General features: G+C 44.9%; 1 protein-coding gene across 1 annotated transcript; it reads right to left on the bottom strand.

The window, feature by feature from the left end:
- Positions 1-12,173: 12,173 nt before the first annotated feature.
- On the bottom strand, positions 12,174-16,290 carry NEFL (neurofilament light chain). Its single transcript, XM_037163467.2, has 4 exons — positions 15,151-16,290; positions 14,037-14,161; positions 13,386-13,705; positions 12,174-12,733 (listed from the first exon to the last, which is right to left on the bottom strand). Exons 1-4 carry the CDS (start codon positions 16,195-16,197, stop codon positions 12,597-12,599), a joined length of 1,629 nt encoding a protein of 542 aa, XP_037019362.1. The 5' UTR covers positions 16,198-16,290; the 3' UTR covers positions 12,174-12,596.
- Between the last annotated feature and the right edge of the window lie 6,026 nt (positions 16,291-22,316).

Raw genomic sequence — 22,316 nt, 5'->3', positions numbered from 1 at the left:
AAGGAAGGGAGGAGGAGAGAGAGCTATGTCAAGGTGAGAAAGAAACGTCATGGGTTGCCTCCTGAATGCACCCTGACCAGGGATGGAACCTACAACCTCTTCCTGAATGGGATGACACTCAAACCAAATGAGCCACCCAGCCAGGGCACTGGCCATATTTTGAAAGTAAAATCCATGAGATTAGTCACAGAGAACTGTAGAGAGTAGGAAGAAAGAGAAGTCAAAGATGACTCCAAAGAATTTGATCTTAGAGTCAGGAAAAATGGAGTTTCCATCCATTAACATGAGAACAACAGGGGACAGCTTCAGAAGAGGGCAGGTTTAAGAATGAGATGGAGAAAAGGGACACTGGCTCTGCCACAAGAAGTTGACTGCCCGTGAGATATTAAAGCAGAGATGGCATCTCAGGAAAAAACAATCATCACAACCCCTGTGCTCTTATTTTACCTGTAAAATGTGTGAGAGGTACATCTTCTAGCTCTCAGCATGGTGAGAAAAGGTGAAACCCCCTATCAAATTTTTGTAATCACTGAAATTACAATACCAACTGTGAAGAAGGAAGGAAATGCATAGATGGAGAGTTTGTCCCCATAGGGACAGTAGGATGGGGGCAGAGGAGAAAATGAGCCAGATGACAGAGATGGAAAGCGAGTGTGCTGGCCCTACCATGTAACGCGGCCGTGGGGGTGGCAGCGTGCTTGGGCTGCCTGCAGTCTCCATGGGATTATTCAAGTCTTTCAAAGCAATTTTCTTATTCTGGTGATTCACAGTCAAATAATTCCTGGCTGGAAAGATCTGATTTTATTTCTCATGAGTCATGATCAATAATCTGATTGCTCCAGACCGGCAATTTCTAACATTTCCTTTTCATGGCACACAAAAACTAATTACAAAAATTCTGCACCACACCAAAAAACATATTTGACAAAAAATAGGTATAATTTTGATTGATTTATTTAAAAAATAATAGTAACACTAATTACCTACCCTTTCTGCTCCAGAGTGACTTTAAAAAAAATCAGGTGCCTATACTTTTATATAAGGGTTTCTGGTACCAAGAATTAACCAATCAGGAGCAACTTTATTATGTGATGTGACCAATAAGATGTAACTCTAAGACCTATATATTTATGGCTAGTGACAGGACATTTATATCAACTGTCTATTGTTGTGTTGGCTGTTGTCATTTTTTTAAATTTGACAATCCAAGGGGAAAAAGGTCAGTGCCTCTAATTGAATAGTCAGGTACTGCATGTTTTAAAAATTCTTACAGCATACCAAGTGAAAATTACTGCTTTAGAAGGAAACAGCTGGCTTTATTTCATTTTCCTTCAACCTCATGCCTCAGACCCATGTCCTACATGCGTGTCTTGGGAGAAGGGGACTATTACAATAGACAAAGCTCCAGATACCCTGTGGCTAGAGTGACAGCTCACTCTACCAACACGACAGCAGGGTGTGGCTGTCATCAGATTGCTATCCATGATGGAATGCCAGCTTCCCCTCCTCTAGGGGAAAGGGCACAATGCAAACTCTGGGGATATAAAGTCTGATTAACTTAACTAGTTCATGGAATTGAAAACTAGGCAGTTGAATTCAGCTTGTTTGTTTCAAGAGCAAACATCAAGGGGAAGAAAATTTCAAGTGGTTTCTCAAACTGTGCATTTTTTATGAACAATTTATTGTTGATCTGGAGAGCAAAAGAAGACACATGAGATTCACAATGCTTGGAGTTTGCCTGATGTATACACTTCCTCCCAAAGCCATAGGAGACCCCTGGCAGAACTGTTTATGTGTACTCTCTGAAATCTTCAGTAATAAAGCTAAAGAAGCAGGAAAAAAGGAAGGAGAGCAGGAGAGAAAAGTCCGTGGAAAATGGTACTGATCTGTCCACGTTGGACCACTGCTGCTGTGACTGAACAAGACTATTACTCACTAACCTCACAGTGTACTAAAATCTGGGTCATCAAAATAGAACAGAAATACTAGTAACATTATTTCTGAAGAGGCAGCACTATACAGTGTAGGTAAAATACCTGGAATCTTAGAATTCAGTTCCATCTCTGCTATAGTCAATTATCTCATGTTAGGCAAGTTTCTTTACCACTTTGAACCTCAGTTTCCTTGAATGTAAAATAAATAATTTTTTAGCTAGCTTCTTGTTTTGGAATTTTATTGTCTCCTGCTTTGGAGTCTTGGAGATCTTTCTTATAAGAGCTTGCAGTACTGAAGGGGAGAACTCCGAGACACTAACAAGATTTGCATCTCAATGCACGGAACTTCAGACACACATTCTGACTGCATTTTGGGCATGTAATGACAACCTACCCTCCATGTTGCCCTGGTTCCAAAACCTGTTGCATCTTCAATCTTCCCCCATTTTATTAAATGAAAACTCCATTCTCCACATTTATCAGAGTAAGAATTGTGGAGTCATCCTTGATGCCACTCATTCTCCCACATCCAGTCTTTCAGCAAATTCCATTAGCTCTACCTTCAAAATACATGCAGAACTTTACCTCACCCTACCACCTCCAACATAACACTCAGGAACAAATCACTAACGCTACCCACCTACCTTCTGTCAACAGCCTCCACGCTTGTCCCCTTCACTTATCTTCAACACAACCCAAGTCACACCAGTCACGGCTCTGCTGGAAGCCCACCAACCAACACTGTAAAACCCAAAGTCCCCACCAGTTTCTGCAAGACCAGTCTTCACCTACTCACCACCTCTCTGACCTCCACTCTGCACCTCTCCCCCCACCCGCCTTGTTCTGGCCATATTCTTATTGCAACCTACTAAGTGCGCCCCCACATCAGGGCCTCTGGATTGGACATTACCCAATGTCTGCATGGCTGCTCCTCACTTGCTTCCCAGACCAACCACTATAAAATGGCACACTCCTGACAAATAGGGCCGAGCCTTGCTCGCTCAGCTAAAGGAGTCAGCAAACGACCCAGGCCGGCTGGCCTGGCGCTGCGATGCCCTCTCCCTAAACCCTCTCTCCAGTGGCTAGCCCCACCAGAGCACCAGCACAGCCTCAGAGCCCTGCCTTGGAGCTCCAGGCCTGGCCTCAGTAGGGAGGGGCACTGCTTAGAATGACAAAGGGTGTTTCCTTCCACGTCCCAGCCTGTGCTCCAGCAGCCACCTCCTCCCTGGCTGAGACGCCTCTTGGTTTGCAGAAAAGCACTGGCAACCCAAGTTTCCCCTAGAGGGCCGTCCCTCACCCTGTCCCGCTTGCGCCCCATCCGTCCGCCACAAGGACAGGCCCCCGGAGCCACGCGCTGCGTTTCTGGTGGGTGAGCGAGGTCGCGCCTGCCCGGACACCGCGAGGGCGCGGTGCTGCGGCGTTCTGGGGCGTGGCGACCTGGAGGAAGACCCTGCAAAATGAGAATTACGGGCGTCTCCCCCTTCTCTTTCTGTGCCCATTCCCCAAATGAGTAGACTGCCGGGTGGAAATGTGTGCCACCTCATCTGCTCTCAAGTATTTTAAGTCTTGGAACGTGCCACTTTTCGGGACTGGAGTGAGGATGGGGTCTTAGTAGGCATAAAATTTGCAACTGCTGCGTTCTGCGCTTTGCAGAGATCACGCAGGGGGCGGGGCGGGCGGAGGAAGCGAGGACTTTGCGCAGCGAGGGTGTTCTGCGGACAAGCATCCTCGGGCTCTGCCTCCCGACTGCCCTGAGAGAAGCGGCTGAGTCCTTGCCGTCCCCCTGCCCCCATGCTTTCTGTCTCTCCTTGTGGACAGGAGACAAAAGAGAACGGCTCTGACCAGCGGCGACGAGAGGGTGGGGTGGCAGCAAGGCAGAACTGAACGTCCAGAAACCCAAGGGGCGGCTCCCAGAGGAGTCGCTCCCGTGGTAGAGGGTGCGGGGGAAGTGACAGCTTCCCTTCCTAGGGTATTTTTTACTTTTCAAAGACTTTCATCTCAGCCTGTTAAGTTCTCATAGGTTCGGGGGGTTGTTGTTTAAATTATAAGAAAGAGATTAGAATGATACACCATTAAATGTGTTCAGTACTTTCTAGAAACACTCTTTTCGGAGGGGAAGGCGTTGGCTGACCTGAGTCCACAAGGGAGAAATGCGAGCCCAGGGCTTCGGTCCTAAGAAGATGAAAAAGATGCCTTCGTCTATAAATAGACCTTCATCTCCTCAGGAAATGTGCTCCGCTAGTGGGTGAAAGGAAACACTTTTCTAGGCATCCTGCTTCAATTATCCCCGAGTTCCAGCCGAGTGGTTTTTTGTTTGGATTTTTGTTTTTTGGTTTTTTGTTTTTGTTTTGTTTTGGCCAGCAGGGGAGAGTTGCAGAGGCTCCTGCGGCTGGGTCTCCAAGACGCCCGCCTGACCCCTCTCAGAATGGCAGGCTGTGGATGGGGCCTCTCAACAAGACCATCCCTGCCCAAAACAGATGCCCCAAGTTGATTGCTCTGCCTGAAGAGGGGCCATTTGCTTAAAAGGGTGGTGGGTCACCCCAGGAAAGTGTCCCTCTACTGTGGAAGCTGAAATCAGCTTCCACTCCTTGGTGTCTGGAGGCTCGGACTGAGCTGGGCTGTCGGGTGCGTGAAAAGCACGCTCAGCAGGCGCACTTGTTTTCTCATTTGCACTATTCGGGCAGGACTAGCAGGGACGACGGTAAGGCCAGAAGCTGGAACAGAGGGCAAACAAAACCAGCTGGCTCTCTGGATCATTCTCCTTTGTCAGGAGCTCTGCTCAGTCCCTGCAGTGTCCCTTCAGGGATTCGGTTCACACTCTCGGGTCACCTGCGCGGACACTTCTTCCTCCCACTGAGTGCGTGGGAAAGGCAGTGCACCCTTCTCACCTCAGAATTGCCCTCTGATTTCACATGTCTGACACCAATATTTCTGTTTCAAACTGTGTGAATGATTGGTGGCTTACAGTGGAGATTTCCTGTCACACATAGCCACACGCGCTCACACATGTGTGTCTCGGTGGGGAAGAAGCGCAAGAAGGAGCCAAGGGTTCTCGCTCATGGGTGATGGGTGTGTGTGTTGACCTCTGCAGTAAAAGAGTTAGGGTTCTCTTGTCAGTAAATGAGTAGAAACAACCAACAAGTTGGAATGAGCGGATCGTTCCTCCCTCTCAAAGCAGAGATGATTAGTTAAAACCCGCATGGAGTTTTAATATAAGGTTTCTATTTTTAGTAGTGGGCTAGGTGTAGAGGACAGGGCGATGATCGTTTTGCTGCACAAAGCATCCTGATCGTTGTTTTTTAATGGTCACATCAGGGAATGGCCTATACTCCACATGAAATTATAAGGATGTGGGGTGGTTATAGATGGAAAGAATAATATTTAGCTGAGAGCAAAGGGATCAATGGCCATCCCTACACAAATGAAAATACCTTTAAGAGCTACAAGAAACCACATCCTCATTTATAACATCTCAGCATTTTTCTAAAGCCACTTCGTATTTAAGGCGACTTCTAATCAACGTAGCTTTTGTTTATGAGAAGTGTCCCACTTAAGATCATGTGTGTACTATATCAGAACCTAAAATATTTTTTAAAATCTAAGATGTCAACTGTGATGGGACAAACCACCTAACAAGACAATACACACTTTTGTTTTTCATCACAACTTACCATGAGTCACATATTAGCTGCCATATTTATCCCAATTAGCTATCAAATGAGTTAATGCAGGAAAGCTAAGGCCTTGAAGTATAGCTTTCAAGCTTTATGGGAAAAAATGGGGCTTTATCTAAGGAGCTTCTGAAATGTACATAATACCATTTGAACACACAATTTCATTAGAGGCATCACTGAAGACATACTTCCACAGAAGAACAAACATCAAGATATCTACTGACAGAGGTATGCAAGGCCGCCCTGGCTGGGTGGTTCAGTAGCTGGAGCATCACCCCATGCACCAAAAGTTTGCTGGTTTGAGTCCAGGTCCTGGTGCAGGCAGGAGGCAACCAATCGATGTTTCACTCACGTTGATGTTTCTCCCTCTCTCCCTTCCTCTCTCTCTAGAATCAATAAACATATCCTTGGGCGAGGATTAAAAAAGAAAGAGAGAGTGGGGGAAAAGTCAGAACAAAAAAAAATACTTGAAGCTGGAATTGTTTCGGAATCTCTTCAATGGATAATTTTTGTTCAGAAAAAAAAAAAGAAAAGAAGAATCACATGCCTACTGTCATATGGTAGTAACATCTTTACCTTTTCTTATGTCCTTTTGTAGTTTCCTGTCACACTGCACCAGACTGGCTGGTCTCTGTGGCCAGGAGAACGCAGCGGTAACGATGATGTGTGAGTTTTAAGGCTAGGACGTAAATGACATTGCAGCTTCTGCCCTGGTTTTTTTGGAGGCCTTGCTCTGGAGGAGTGTAGCCGCTATGTTGTAGTGATCCTCAAGCAGCCAGTGGAAAAGGCCAAATGGAGAGGCAATTGCCAGCCAAATGGGTGAGCCCCCTTGATGAAGAAGATTCAGCAGGCCTAGTCAAGCCTTCCTGTAACAGCAAAGCTTGGCCAACATCTGACTGTGGCCTCAGTAAAGACCCAGAGCCAGAACATCTCAACTGACGCACTCCCAAATTTCTGATGTGCAAAACTAAGAAATAATGAGTGATTGGGTTATTTTAAGTCACTAAGCTTTGGGGTGATTTGTTATATAACGATTGAAGACTAACACATGCTACATATCAATTTGTTGAAATATTATGTAGTTATTAAAAATAAGGTACTGTTTACAACTTTTCTTCTTTATACATTCATTCTGTTAGTAAAAATAATTACCTCAAAATTTCCTAAATTCTACCACCTTAGGCCATTTCCACTGCTATGACCCTTTTCTAAGTCACTGTCTTCTTTTCCCAGGACTAAAACAGCCTTCTGGTTTGTTTTTATCTCCACTTTGATTCTTGCTTCTCTAAAGCCTATTCTCTAGACAAGAGCCAGAGTGGTCATTATAAAACAGAAATCAGATCATACCACTTTCTTCTGCTTAACTCCTTCAACAGTTTTTAATTGCACAAGGAATAAAATCTAAACTTCTTGATCTCTAAGCCCCTCATAATCTGGCTTTTGCCTGCTTCCCTATCTCCTACTCTGTCTAATAAACATTCTTAATATTCACTCATGAACATAAGGCCCTTGGCAGAGTGGAGGGGAGATGGGTTGCTGAACAAGCCAAGCTTTTGAATTTGTTGATCGTCTACCTGGAACACTCTCCAGGTCCTTGCACGTGAGTCTTAGTTCCAATGTCATTTACCTATTGAGGTGTTTATCTGTTCATTGCCTGTTCACATACACACACAGTGCATGATTAATGTCTGTGCAATGAATGGGTGAGCTATGTCAGAATATACATAAATAGAAACAAGGAATCAAGAAAAATATATATGTGAAAATAACAGTAGTTAAAAGGAGGAAATGTGATTTTTCCTTTTTAACTTTTAAAAATATTGTTGTTTTATTTATTTTTAAAAAAACCTTCATATACAAATCAAACCTATGTTGAAGTAGAACTAAAAGACCTCCAATAGTTATTTTCTGGGGCTGTAAAAATTTCTTTACTTTCATGCTGTTTATCTGTTACGAAGATGTCTTTTTGTTATCTTTACCTGCCTTCATGAAACTTTATCTTTTGTCTTTCTAGCTCTCATATAAGACCCTGTAGTAAGAATTTTCTAGAGCTTAAACTGAAAATGGACCCCCACCGCCTAACTTATGTAATTCACTGCACTTCATTCTGCCAGACATTTTCTCAAAAGGAAAATTGCCTGAATTCTCCATTGAATTCTCCATGTGAGAGCCCCTTTCACATACAGGCAGATCTCAGAGACATCACGGGTTGGATTCCAAACCACCTCAATAAAGTGATTATCGCAATAAAGTGAGCCACACAAATTTTTGGTTTTCCAGTGCACATAGAAGTTACACTATACCACAGTCTACTAAGTGTGCATGGCATTATTTCTAAAAATGTGCAGCCCTGGTTGGTGTAGCTCAGTGGATTGAGCATGGGCCTGCAAACCAAACAACCTTGGTTCAATTCTCAATCAGGGCACATGCCTGGGTTGTAGGCCAGGTCCCAGCAGGAGATGCATGAGAGGCAACCACACATTGATAGTTCTCTCCCACTCTCCTTCCCTTCCCCTCTAAAGATAAATAAATAAAATCTTTAAAAACAAAAAATAATAAGAATGTGCATACCTTAATTAAAAATACTTAATTGCTAAAAATGCTAACCACATCTGAGCCTTCAGAGAGCTATAATCTTTTTGCTGGTGGAGGGTCTTACCTTCAACTTGTGAAAAACAAGAGATGTATGAAGCATAATCGAATGAGGCACGCCTGCATGAAGGAGGGCTGGGCCGACCCTGGCATCTCACACTCTGTCCCCATGTGGGGAGGACTTCTCCATGCTGGCCGTGTTCATGAGAGGTCTCACAAATAGTAAACTTCACCATTCTAGAAGCATTTATGAACATTCCCTAAAAGCACGGCACTTTGCTGAGCGTTGTGGAAAATAACAAAGACATTTATTTATTTACTAATTTGGTCAACTTTTACCTCTTTCCCAAAATTATTTAAAATGGCTTACAACAAGAAGATATGCAAGAAGGGAGAGGAAAAGGAAGAATAAAAGAGTAGAAGAAGAGCAGGAGGAGGAAAAAGAGAAGGATAAACAATGGAGGAACCTGGCCAGGTTGCTCAGTCAGTTAAAGCGTGTCCCAATACATCAAAGTTACAGGTTCGATCTCTTCAGGGTACATACAAGAAGCAAGCAACGAATGCATAAATAAGTGGAACAACAAATCCATGTTTCTTTCTCTACCTCCCTTCCTCTCTCTCAGTAGAGAGAGAGAAAGAGAGAGAGAGACAGTTAAATGTAAACAAAACTAGAAAATTGTGACCAGATAGAAAAATCACACCATGGGAACCAACATCCTGAAACTTGATGATCCTTGAAGATAGACTTTAAATTCATCTCTGTTTATAAACCTGGTTCCTGCCTTTCAACAGCTGAAAATTAAGCAGAGGGATTATAATATGGGCAAAAATAATCAAAGCAATTAGCAAAAATCTGGAGCATAGTAAGTAACTACAAGGGACCATTGAGAATATAAATATATCCTTTGAATGGCACAAGGACTGCATTGTAAAAATTCCAGTAATTGTGTGAAAGGTCCCAGGCCACTGTGACAACACCTACCTGTGAAATAAGCTCTGGCGTCATGAATATGCCTCCCAAGGCTGGTTACAGAGGAGACAGTGAGGCAAACCAGTTTAGGACATGGATGTTACAGCTGGGCTGTGAGGTCTGAATGTTAGCCCTGCCACAACTACCTGTGTGACCTTGGTCAGGTCAGTGAACCTCAATGCCTCATGTGTACAGTGGGGGTGATAATCCCACTGAACTGCTCACATCGCTGTGTGAGAGGAATTGATGAGTTAATACACAGAGTGCACTTAGATCAGTGCCTGGAACACAGCAACTCTGACAGCACTAGGACTTTCATGTGGAAAAGAAAAGGAATCAAGTTCATTGCTTATCAACTTAATGAAACTGTTTAACACTTCCCTTTAAGTGATGAATTTTAGCGTGAACACAATAGTTACATGCATGCTTCCCATTCAGCCATTTACCTTGAGCCTGTAAAAGATGTCCAGGAAATTTTGAATCATGAATTCCGAAAGGATCTCAGACATCAGCTGCTGAACCCTCTATGTAGCTAAGACAGTGAGGCCAGAATGGGGGTGGCCAGCTCTCCATAACAAACAGTGCTAGAATCCGGAACAGAAATTTGACTTTGTTCTCTGACTACGCTGGGACTGATTATTGACTACTCTTGGTTTTCTAGCCATCCCAAAGACATTCTAATCTGTCAAGAATTTTTAATTCAATCAATATTTATTGTGCTCTCCTATGGCAGAAACTGGGCTAAATCCTAGGGGTTAAATGGTGAGCAAGAGGTCAGATTGCCATACCCCTGAAAACCGCAGTGTAGCAGGGGATGCGGACTTCTATCAAGTGATCATAAAAATCAATGCTGACTGCAGGTGTATAAAAGTCTACCATGTCTACCATGTAGATAAAGCAATGAGCCTAAGGACATAGAGGAAGCTGGTGGGATGGGGATTACATATTGATTGACGGGTCAAGGTAGTACCAGTTTTTCCGGGGAGATGTGACTACCCAAATATCGGTATGTGTGGGGTCTGTTAGCCCAAATCCTTATCTGGCTCCAGACTCTATTTGTTCATTTTGTATATGTAATGGGAGGCAAGCAGTTAACCAATGTTGTTTCATGGGCCCCTTCTTTGGGCACTGTGATCCCCACCCTTCTCCCTTCCAGGACTTGGGATTTTCTCTTTTCCCAGCTAGTGAAGATGATACACACGGACTATCAAGGGAACCCCCTGACACTATCATAATTTACTTGTGTTGTTTTGAATGCCTGGCAGCCTCATCCAACCAGGCTCAGGATTACTGGGACAATGGGTGAGACCTGTTTTCCTTCGCTTGTCATCTCCTGTATTAAGTTCTTTGTTAGATGGCAATGGCGAGGGCTCTGCCTTTATTTCCCCTCTGGCCACTCACTCTACAGTAACAAAGTAAATAGACTCAGAGAGATTAGGGTGGAGGGGCTGGAGGAGAGCACATGGAGGGTACGATGTCATGCACAGTATCTGGCTTGCAGAACTGGGTGACTGAGGACTGGCTCATCGACTAGATGCTGAGAGAAACTGGAGTTCAGGAGGGAGCAGAAGTGAGAGGTGTGCTGACCAAGGTACCAAATTTAGAAAAAAATTATAAAGACTTCAAACCCATTTAGTTTAGGTTTTTCAGTATTTTATTGTGGCACACAGGATGGAGTATGGTACAAGTGTTCTTACGTCAAGTAATTGTCAAACCAACCAGCTGTTTCCATGTGGCTAAAGTTGCTCTTTTACATGTAATTTGCATCTCTCTGAAATCTACCATGTGCAGTATCCCATGTTTAATGAACATAAATGTGAAGCTTGGTTTCTGAGGTGATGCCTAGTCTTACAGAAGCCGATGTACTGAGAATCTTCATAGGTTCAAATCCACAGCATCATGGTAGATAAAGCAATATAGTTCCTATTTATGTAGTGACATATAATTAACTAGAAATAGGTAATGGGAAGGGATCAGATAACTTTAAATGGAGAGCACTTTGCTTTCAGGTTAAATTCATGACTTAAAAGTTGTCTAAAGAACAAGTATTAAAAAAATTAGCTGACAAAGCAATTGTGTAAGAACAGAAGCAGAACAGCAGGTAATCAATAATTTCATTGACATTCCACATCAAGTGCAAGTGCAAGAGCTTCCATAACTTTACAGTGAACGGAGAGGATGAACAGGGTACATATTTGATGCAATGTTCAACCAGTTAGACCTGCAACCAAAGTCCAAATATTTCCCAGTAGACATGCAGAGTAATGGCGTATAGAATTCCCCCCACTTAGTGACTCAGAACAATTTCATTATCTGTATCTGTAGTTCATAAAAACTTTAACACTAGTGGCATTAAATATTACTCTCTCAAAGCAACAGAATTAAGCTAACAACACATGAATCATGAGCTCAGGATTGCAGGCAACATGTTTGTAATGAAAATAACTTTTGATATCTTTATTCTCCCCATCTGAAATTATACATTGATTTAAAAAAATTATTTCTTGATTATATCATTTGCTTGGGTTTCAACTTCTGCCCATGATATTTAGACTATGTATTTTAATGTGGTCGTAATGGTAGATGGGCAGGACTCATGTTCTATCCTAATCACATTTTTTTATTGTATAGTGGTGTTTAAGTTACCTTTTTGCCATAAAGCATGTACTTTTCACACATAATTTCAGAATTGACTCCACAAAAGTCATTCCCAACATTATACAGTACATTGTATGGGGGCAAAGTAGTTGGTTATTTGTAAAGGAAAAAGAACCCAAGACACTCATTTACTCAGGTTTATTATCAGTAAAAATTTTGAGGGGCAAAATTTCATGAATGGTCATGACCTAATTGTATCCTTCAGAATTACCAATTAAGGGGCAAAAAAATATTATAATTGTTAAAATTTTGACTTAAAAATTGGAGGTCATCCACTTATATATGGCTTATACTGATGCCTTCTTTAAGATGGTCAATTAAGTCAACAACCACAGCAAAAAAAAATGTCATTCAGAGTAACTTTATTTACTATTTATTGCACATAACTCGAGGTCTTCAATTTCTAACCACCAAAGGTTCAAAGGACTATTTTTTTCCATGAAGTTTAACATTAACATGAGTGAATTCATTTATTCATGTGTTTTGATTGTAAACATCTGAATTATTCACATTGCCATAGATCCTGAACTCATAAGCGTGGACCATGCACAGCTGGCAGCAAGCCAGGAAGCCACTCTGCAAGCAAACGGGTACTCTGCATAAGGAGAAAAGTCACAGCACGACACTGAATGTCCAACCCGAGTCATCTTAGAATTACATATATTGACTTCTTAATTCGTATAGTATCTGGAACTCAGCTGCTTGGTTGGTGATGGGGTTGACCTGGTTTCGGGAGGGTTGTCCTGAAATAGTTAAGGGAAAGGGAGCTCAATCTTTCTTCTTGGCTGCTTGCTCCTCTCCTGCACCTTCATCTTTTTTCTTGTCCTCATCAGCTTCTTTGGTGTCTTCTTCTTCACCTTCACCTCCTTCTTCCTCCTTTGCATCCTCAGATTCTTCTTTGGCAGCTTTAACATTAAAAAAAAAAGAAAATATATACAAACATCGAATCCAGGGCAATTTCAGTCCCAATATTTTTGCTCAGGTTTTGGGGGAAATCACAAATGTCAGAATGCTACTGCATGAGGCCTTCCCTGCAAAGTGCAGGGAATGCTTCCTAAAAATCTCTCGGCCCTATTCTGCCAAAATACCCACCGCTGCCATGCCCACCAGGAATGCTTTGTCCCTGCCCACATACTTAAATAGAACAAGAGCACTTCTAGGTGCTGCGAGCCCTGTACTCCCCGCCAGGGGCTCAGCATTTCTTCTATTATAGGTTGGTATTTGTCTTTGTTTGTTAAGACACTGAACTGCTGTGGTCAATGAATATATTTTTAAACGTTTAGTAGGAATACAAGAACAAGAGGAGGATATTCTTAAACGCTATTTTCAAAAAACTACCAAGCTAAGCAGAGATATGCCTCTCTCTCAGGGAGGACAGCCAGGTTGAGAAGTCAGGTGCTTACTGGAGAAGGGTAAATGTATCCTTTAAAATTCTAAACTCATATATGAATGAACTTCTTTGGCATAAGCAAGGCTTCATCTACCTTACCCATCTCCTAACAAGTATCCACACTTAGCCTTCACTTGAAGTTGTAGGCTTTTGGTGTTTTAGCATACCTTCTTCCTCTTCCGCTCCTTCCTCTTCCTCAGCCTCTTCCCTCTCCTTCTCCTCCTCTTCAGCTTCCCCTTCAGAGGGGGGTTCGTCCTTGGTGTCTTCAGCCTTCACAGCCTCTGTGGTCTCTTCCACCTCGATCTGCTCCTCCTGGACGTGGCTGGTGTAGTAAGAAGGGAAGGAGCGTGCCGACATCAAGTAAGAGCTGGTCTGTAGACCACCGTAGGCTGATCGGCCAAAGACCTGGGAACTCTGGGAGTAGCCGCTGGTTAGGCTTCCCACGCTGGTAAAACTGAGCCGGGTCTCCTCACCTTCCAAGAGTTTCCTGAGGAGGCAGGGGCAGGGTGAGGTTACCACAGGTGAACACAGTTAGTGTGTTGAATGACTTACTCTGAGATTACCACCCATCCCCTTCCCCTAATGCCACCCTTAAAGAAGCAGGAGCAGGGAGATGTTGTAACAGAGACCAGAACAAAGACAACAACATATGTTTTTTTTAACTTTAAAAATAATCTTGTTAGATTTAAAATGTAATGGGAGGCTAAAAACTCATTCTTCCCAGGATAAATTCTTATCTGATTCAGCATCAGTGAAACCTGACTTCCTCACTGAGGCCAAGTGAGTGGGGTGTCCTGGTCGGTCCTCCATGTGCTCACCTGTACGCTGCAATCTCAATGTCCAGCGCCATCTTCACGTTGAGGAGGTCTTGGTATTCTTTTAGATACCGTGCCATTTCACTCTTTGTAGTTCTCAATTCGTTTTCTAATTTGTTGATTGTGTCCTGTTAGAAGACCAAAAAAAAAAAAAAATCCAAGCATATGTCCCTACTGATACCATTTTACTGTAGTACAGCTGCCAAAGGCCAGAGTTGAGTTAAAATCAAAGTGCACACCTTAGGAAAAATCTCCCCTAAATCAGCTGCCTTTTCTCTTCTTAAACAAGAGAAGGTTAAACCTTTCTGTCCCTGAAAAAAAAAAAATCCAACTTCATGAAACATGAGATGATGAAAAAAAATTTTTAATGATGAAAAACTTTTTTCATAAAAAATATTTTTTGTTTTCTTTAATGAAGTCTAATGATCATCATTAAATGCCTGCAAGGAACTAAATTGATTTTTTAAACTTTGTTTTGCATTCATGAGTTAACTTCAGCTTTACAGGAGAAAGAAGTAGGTTGATAAAAAATTATTTCACCTAAAATGTTTTCTATGTAGCTATGATTTTTTTTCTCAACCCCCGAAGATGGAGGTCCTTAAAAAAAATGTACTACTGTGAAATCATTACCTACTACAGTTTTGAGTATTCCTAGCTACCTGCTAAGGGAAAAGAGTACTCGATAAAATTAATCAGAAAGCATGCTGACCAAGGGTATTCTTCAGAACTAATGAGGGTTCTTCACTGTATTCATCAATCAGATGGTCCAATCCATGCTGCAGAGCAACTGGTGGCTAATGCAGACCAGAGGCAACGCCCAGCTGCCACCCCCTCCCCTTCACCCACCCCACCCAACAAACACCCTGCAGGACTGGGCAAGCTTTAATGCGGAACACAGATTCCACTGCACCAAGCACAACTTCCCCACCCCCTCCCTCCAAGTGCCCCACCCCTCCAAGGCAGTTCACGAAACCAAATCCTATCCCCTAATAGCTGCTTGCAGAGGCCTCATCTCTGGCCCCCACTTTCTGGGCGTGCCCTCAACCAACCCCCCACTTCTGCAGCCTCCCCCAGCCCCCCCCCACACACACACACTGTGTTTTGCCTGGTGCCATACCTGCATAGCACTAATGTCAGCATTCTGCTTATCCTCCAGCTCTTGCAGCTGCTTCTCCAGCGCTTCGTTCATGCCCCGGCACGCTTCGATCTCCAGGGTCTTGGCCTTGAGCAGGCGGCGGCTCTCGGACACCTCGTCCTTGGCGGCGCGCACCGCGTCGGTGTTCTTGGCAGCGCTCTCGGTCAGCACGGTGAAGCGGCTCTTGAACCATTCTTCGGCGTTCTGCATGTTCTTGGCAGCCAGCTTCTCGTACTGGGCGCGGATGTCCTTGAGCGCAGCGGAGAGGTCGGGCTTGGAGGACACGTCCATCTCCACAGAGATCTGAGCGTACTGGATCTGCGCCTGCAGCTCAGCGATCTCCTCCTCGTGCACCTTCTTCAGAAAGGCGATTTCGTCCATCAGGCTGTCAATGCGCTTTTCGAGCTCCGCTCGGGCCAGAGCAGCCTCGTCCGCACCTTTGCGCGCTTCCATCAGCCGACCCTCGGCGTCTTCTCGGCTCAGCACCTCTTCCTCGTAGCGTGCCTGCAGGTTGCGCAGAGTCTCCTCCAGCCCCTCTCGCTCGCCCTGCAGCGCCTGCTTCTCGTTGGTGGCGTCTTCTGCAGCCAGGCGCAGGTCGCGGATCTCCTGCTCATATAGAGCCCGGAAGCGCGATGGCTCCGAGTGCTTCTGGCGCAGCACCAGCAGCTCGGCTTCCAGGACCTTGTTCTGCTGCTCCAGCTCGTGCACGCGCTCGATAAAGCTGGCAAAGCGATCGTTGAGGTCCTGCAGCTGCGCCTTCTCCTGGGTGCGGATTGACTTGAGGTCGTTGCTGATGGCAGCTACCTGGCTCAGGTCGAGGTTCTCGAGACTGGGCATCAAGGAGCCGGAGCTGGACGAGTAGCTGCGGCGCACGGACAGCGAGGAGGAGACGGGCGCGGAGTAGCTGGAGTACGCGGAACGCGCGGTGCTGTAGCCGCTGCGCACGCTAGAGATGTGCACCCGGGGCGTCTCCACGTAGCGCCGCTTGTAGGACGTGGAGTAGTACGGCTCGTAGCTGAAGGAACTCATGGTGGCAGTCGGTGCCCCTCTGGCTCGCAGCGGAGACGGGGACCTGCAGAAAAAGAAGTACGGGGGAGAGAGGGAGAGGGGAGGATGGATGGATGGCTGTGTGCGGCTCGGCGCGGTCCGGGCACCCGTATTTATACTGCGGGAGAATTCTGACGCAGCCTGCGATCGATCACGGCGCGCGGGGTGCTGGGCGCAGCGCTGCTGCAGCAGCAGCCCGGGAGGATTCTGCGCAAAAGGAAGGCGGGGGCGAGCGTCGGGCGGGTGGGGTGAGGCGGCTGTGCTCCTTTCCACTTTTCTCTGAGATACCGTATCCCCTTATTCATTTCTTTTCCCTTCCCTCACCCCATTTTACTCCTTGGACCTCCTATCACCTACATTCTAGTGTGTCCCCAATAACAAGTTCTCACTTTCTACTGACATCTTAGTTCTCCAGGTTTCTGCACCTCAGAGGTCTCTCCCTCTAGCTCGCCCCTTTCCCAAGCAGGGGCCTCCGCCATCACCCACCTTGGTGTTCGTGGTGACAACGCGGTGCCTCTAGTGCCCTGGAAATACAGATGATCGGCTAAGGCTGCATATCTGCGACATGTATAAGGAAAAGTTTTCTAGTTCTTTGTAGCTGTTTCTGGCACTTTCTTTAATACCTCTCTCTCTCTCCCTTTTTCCTTTAACGCTCTGCTTACACACCCACGAACTTACGGCACTGCGGGTGTCAACTTGAGCATTTATAAACCTTTAGAGCAGTTAATATGAGCTTTTTGGTGTCCCTGGATTTTCTCATTTCCTCCTGGGGAGTGAAGGAAGCCTCCAATGGGTGTAGCACGGTGCGAGCCGGCCGAGTCGGAGTTTGAAAACAACCAGGATGAAGACCCACTGCAAAGGCAGCGGTCAGCTCTGCAGCAGATACTTCATTCTGTGAACGCTTCCTGCATCTTCATCAAGCTAAATTCCTGTTCGACATCCCCAGTCCTATCACATTAAAAGCCCCTTTCCCTCTTTTTACACCTGTGTAGCACCCAACCTGATGATTGCAACCAGCCATGCAGGTGGCTGACCGAGAGAAGCGGCTGTTGCCAGCCCGGAGCCCCAGGGAGAACTCAGATCCGAGACGTCTCGTTCTGGGGTGGACAGAAAACAGCCGCGTGATTCTTTCCCCGATTCACTCTAATGAACAGGGAACCGATACAATCAGAAATCCATGGACTTCATTTAAGAAACACCCAGATACCTGAACAATGCGCCCGGCCTCACCCACCATGATACGGTCCTGCGGACTGCAGAGCACATTGCACGTTAGGTTCCGGAGTCCCTCTGATTTCCAGGGCGGATCGCAGTGATTCGCCTAGCACACCTAACATTTTTCTAGACAAGCGTTTGATTTTTGTTTTATTTGTGTAAGAGTGTCCTTTGACGTGCAACTTAGATTTTTAAGAGGCAAACTAAGGAGAAACATGGTAACAGTTTTAAAATAGAGAAGCTGGAACCAGTCGTTTTCCAGGTGATGCTGAGCGGGTGCAGTGCCTGCAGCCGGCGCCCCGGTTGACCGGGGTACTGCGCTGCCCTCCGGGCCGGACGGCGGTGTGAGCTTAACCCCTGAGGTTCTCTGCTGCTCTCAGATTCTGTGCCCCACCCTCTTCATGGCAGAGGGAAAGACTGCAGCAGACAACTTTGAGGGGGAAGTGGGACTTCTGAATCATCTCTCCTGTCTCAAATAATGCAGCTTTAAAAACAATAATTTTGATAATTCAAATCTGTCAAGAGGTCCGTCCACACTCAGTCATCCTCCGGTGCCAAGCCTAAGCCGTTAGGCCGTCCTGAATTTCACTTGGCCCTGACAGGCAACATAGGGCGCTTACTCTGATGACTTTTTATAACCCGCAAGTCCTTGGTCTCCCCATTTATCACTGATTCCACCGTGGGAAAGGCTTCACTGGGGAGGATAAGGGAGATGGAAGAGAACCTAGATAAGCCGTATTTTTGTTTCTCCCCGTTACTTCTCTGTGGATGAACAGGGGCAGAATGATTTTTTTTACCTGCTCCATATAAACCACATTGTTTCACACTCTGCCTGAGTCTGCCTGCACCACACTCAGGTATTCATGAATTCATCTCCTTAGTGCCAGCTCCCTTCCTGTGAAGTTTCAGATCACCCTCAGAAATCTTAAATCCATCAGCATTTTTTTTTTTTTTTTTTTGCCAAGACTCCTGGCTGAAGCCTTTGACTGCAGAGAAGGCTGCCCAGAAAGAGGGAGGAGCTGGTGACTGCTGCAGGGGTAGGGGTGAAAGACAGCAGAGAAAGCACCCTGTGGGCCCCCTGCTGCCAGCCCGTGGGCAGCTGAAAAGGGAGGCACACTGGGGTGGGGAAGCGTGGGAATGAGGGCTCAGAGCCCTTGGCGTTCTGGAACCCGGTGAACAGGGAGTGGAGAGAGGGGCACATGAACTATAGTTAGGTCTCCTTTTCTTTTTAATAACTTCTTTTTTTTTTTTTAAATGACTCCTGGCACCGCCACCTCATTCTGTACTACAGTCTTGCTATGGAAGGGCTCCTGAACCCCTCCCACATCTGAGCTTTAGTAACTACCTTCAGACTTCCTTTGCTAGGTGCCTGCCTCTGTTACAAAATATTCTGTCCAGCCCTGGCTGGTGGGGCTCTGTGGACTGAGCATCAGCCTGTGAATTGAAAGGTCACCAGTTCAGTTCCAGGTTTGGTTGCAGGCATGTGAGAAACAACTGGTTGATGTTTCTCTCCCTCTCTTTCTCCTTCCCTTTCTCCCTCTCTAAAAATAAATAAATAATCTCTAAAAAATTCTGCCCAGTCATTTTCTTTTCTTAATCCTCTTTGCAGAATTTTGCTATGAATGGCCACATGGTGTTTATTCTGTGTGTCAAAGCCAAGTCAAAATGAGCAACTTTTAAAAATTCTTAATGTTTTCTTCCACCTCCCCCAAACTGTGTGGCATCGGTGCTGTTTGCAGTGGCATTGCTACTTCCTTAGAACAGGGCTCTGCGTGGGGCTGCACGCTTGTGCACTTGTGCCCCTGTAGGAATGTGCTTTGCCGACATGACTGGTTGAGGGCTGCCAACAAAACATACCTCTGGGAGATGACAGTTACTTGAAACACGAATGCGGAAGTGTGTTGATGAAACTCATTAATAAAATTTCTTCCAGATTGGTTATCCCTGACATCTCCTTAATTCCCTAAGAGACAGTTTGAGATAGTTTAGTTTAAAATAAAATATGTTAACATCACCACGAAGCTCATAAAATGTAACCTAAGACCACCGACAAGTTTTACTTCTTCTGCAGTGCCTGGAGTCAGAAAGCGTCAAGTGGGTAGGACCTGGTGGATCTCATTATTCTGAAAGGCTTTGGCACAGCAGGAGCCCTGCCTCAGCTTTAGTTTGGAAAGTTCAGCTTCAGGGTGAAATTCTTAGGAGGCAGGCCTCGTGAAAAGCATAGGTCCAAAGAGCAAGAGAGCAAATTCTCCTACCACCAGCAAGCTGTGGAAACAGTCCTAGTCTAGGACAACAGATGGGTCTCTATTCAACTCACCACCAAGTCAGTCAATATATTAGTGTCAGCAAAGCTGGTCTCAGTGTGTGGAGGCAAAGAAAAATGAAGGATACAAACATGTACAGGACACCTACGCTATGATGGGTATTTGGTATCTGTTATTTAATAATTATAAAATTCCCTTGATCGTTATTATTCAGAGCAAATAGCTGAGGCCCAGAGAAGTTAAGTAAGTTGCCAGCTCCCACAGCTCCTTGAGACCTAAGCTCACTCCGTCTCCAGTCTGGGCCGTGCTCCACTGTTCGCACACACTGCAGCCACGGGCATTTGCCACTTGCACATGTCTCTGTGGGGTCCGGTAACTGTGCGCCACAGTCTGGCGAGAGTGTATGAGCCTCCATGTTTGGGGGACATGGATATGAACTGACTTGTATACCAGGAGGAAACAGCTGATGAGCATGTTTCATTCGAATGACCAGTGATGGCAATGAATTGTGTATTTTTAGGATCTTAAGTGTCCCAAAGTACCATACCTTCACCTTCCACTCTTACAAGTAGGTTTCTTTGAAAACATGACCTTAAAGTTGCCATAAAGAATGAATGAGAAAATGCTGGCACTCACCATCTCATTATTAGAGCTTATTGTGCTTTCCACATATCTTTAGCCTTTAAAAAAGAAACGAGTAAAATCAACAGAAAATGTATAGTGTGTGGAAGCTACAAATATATATCCTCTCTCTTTCTTATAACCAGTGCATTTCTTTATATATAATCCTTACCATAGGAATCATCAAACATGAATCTCCTGCCCCTTGGTAATATATTTGGAACAAGACTCTTTTGACTGTAATACAAAATATGCCTCATTTTACAGCATCACATTGTGAAGTAATGCATCATAAAGCTATGCGGCTATACAAAATTTAGATTGCTGCAGGAATAAGAATGTCATCTGAATAGATTAAAATTGAAAAGCACGTTTATATTCAGAACACCTGCAGTGTTAGAAATGACCGCAACCTGCTGCTGTACCAGCAGAAATGGTGGTGACGGGTTCAAACCCCTAAATGCCTGCCTCACCACACTAGCCAAAGTAATGTATTTTTCCCCACACGCCTGCTCCACAGTCCTTGTCCTTAATCACAGTCATGGGACTCACAGGTAAGAGAGTATGTTGGGGGCTTGAAAGAGCCCAATGTGCAGTCTTTCGGGCAGGTCACAGCCAGACCGTGCAGAACCAACTGAACTAACCCTGTCTGTTGAATCGTACTTTCCTGACTGCAGGGAAATACATGCTGCTTCTGCAGTTTGGGGACTAACTAGCCTCAGAGATATTCCATGCGGCACCTGAGTTTCTTTGCTGACCTTTCCAGTGGTCTAATAAATCAGTCGGAGGAATGTGAGGTTGACTGCAATGAGGGAGGAAAAGCATCTCTGTCTGCAAGAGACAAAGCCGGCAGGAAGGCTGCCTCAGCCTTGCGGGAACCGTCCAGGGACGCAGTGCGCTGTCTCGCCAGTGCCCCCCTGCTGCTTCCTTGCAGCGACAGCCGCTGCAGAATTGCAAATGGGCGGATCCCTGCATTCCGGCATTAAAGCGGGCAGGCTTCTGACACCAGGATATAGAACACTGGCTCTGGTGAGTTGAACATCTAAAAGACCGTCGGGATTAGAAAAGCAAAACTTCATTGTATCTAAATGGCTCGTGGGTGGATTAAATAACTCGTACGTTCATTCATCCATGGAGTCGCCACGTGCCAGCGGAACCCTTCTAATGTGCACAATTTTGTACAAGTGCTATGGGGGCGGGGAGGGGGGTGCAGCACAGCGAGCTATAGCACAGTCCCTTGTCTCCGAAGGGCTTGAAAAATGTCTGAGCACAGTAAAAAGACCAGCTGCTGGTACACACAAGAATATGGACGAATCTCAGAAACAGGATACTGATAGTGAAAGAAGTCTTAGAGAAACGCTTCACGCTGTGTGATTTCATTTACATGAAATTCTAGAGCAGGCGAACTAGTGGATGATGGAAAAATCAGAACAGTGTTTGCTTCAGGAAGTGTGAGGTGAGGGATGACTGAGAGGAGGCACGAGGGACTTCCTAGGGCGATGGTGCTGTTTTTGCTCTCGAGAAGTTTGGATTGGGTGGTGTACCCATTTGTCAAAAATCAGAATGTAACAGGAGTTGTACATGTCATGGAAGGTAAATTTTACAACAGGAGAAAAAGCTGTAAACCATATGCACACACACATAATTATACAATAAATTAAAAAAATAACACATTACATAAATTAAAAATGTATAATAAAATGGTCTTCATACATGTTCATTCCAGCTATTACTGTGATCTTCATGATGATTAATCACAATGATAGGCAATGTTTGAGTTTAAATTTTTGTTATTGAGTCCTAGGAAATTTGATAAGAGATCGGTTTTTTAAAAAATGAGTAAGTTGCCATCTGAATAACAATGTGTATTACAAATTACTTTTAAAATAGCTAGGCATACAAAGCGTATACAGGTGATGTTTCAAAGAATTATGCAAAACTTACATAATAAAAAGCAAAACCTGAGAGATGTCTCAAAGAGAAGAAGAATGGTAAGAACAA

The sequence above is a fragment of the Artibeus jamaicensis genome, unplaced genomic scaffold (assembly GCF_021234435.1).
Source record: "Artibeus jamaicensis isolate MK-2021 breed Jamaican fruit bat unplaced genomic scaffold, CSHL_Jam_final contig_477, whole genome shotgun sequence".
Lineage (NCBI taxonomy): Eukaryota > Metazoa > Chordata > Mammalia > Chiroptera > Phyllostomidae > Artibeus > Artibeus jamaicensis.
Note: the sequence above shows the minus strand (reverse complement) of the source record. Positions and strands in the feature narration are given on the sequence as shown.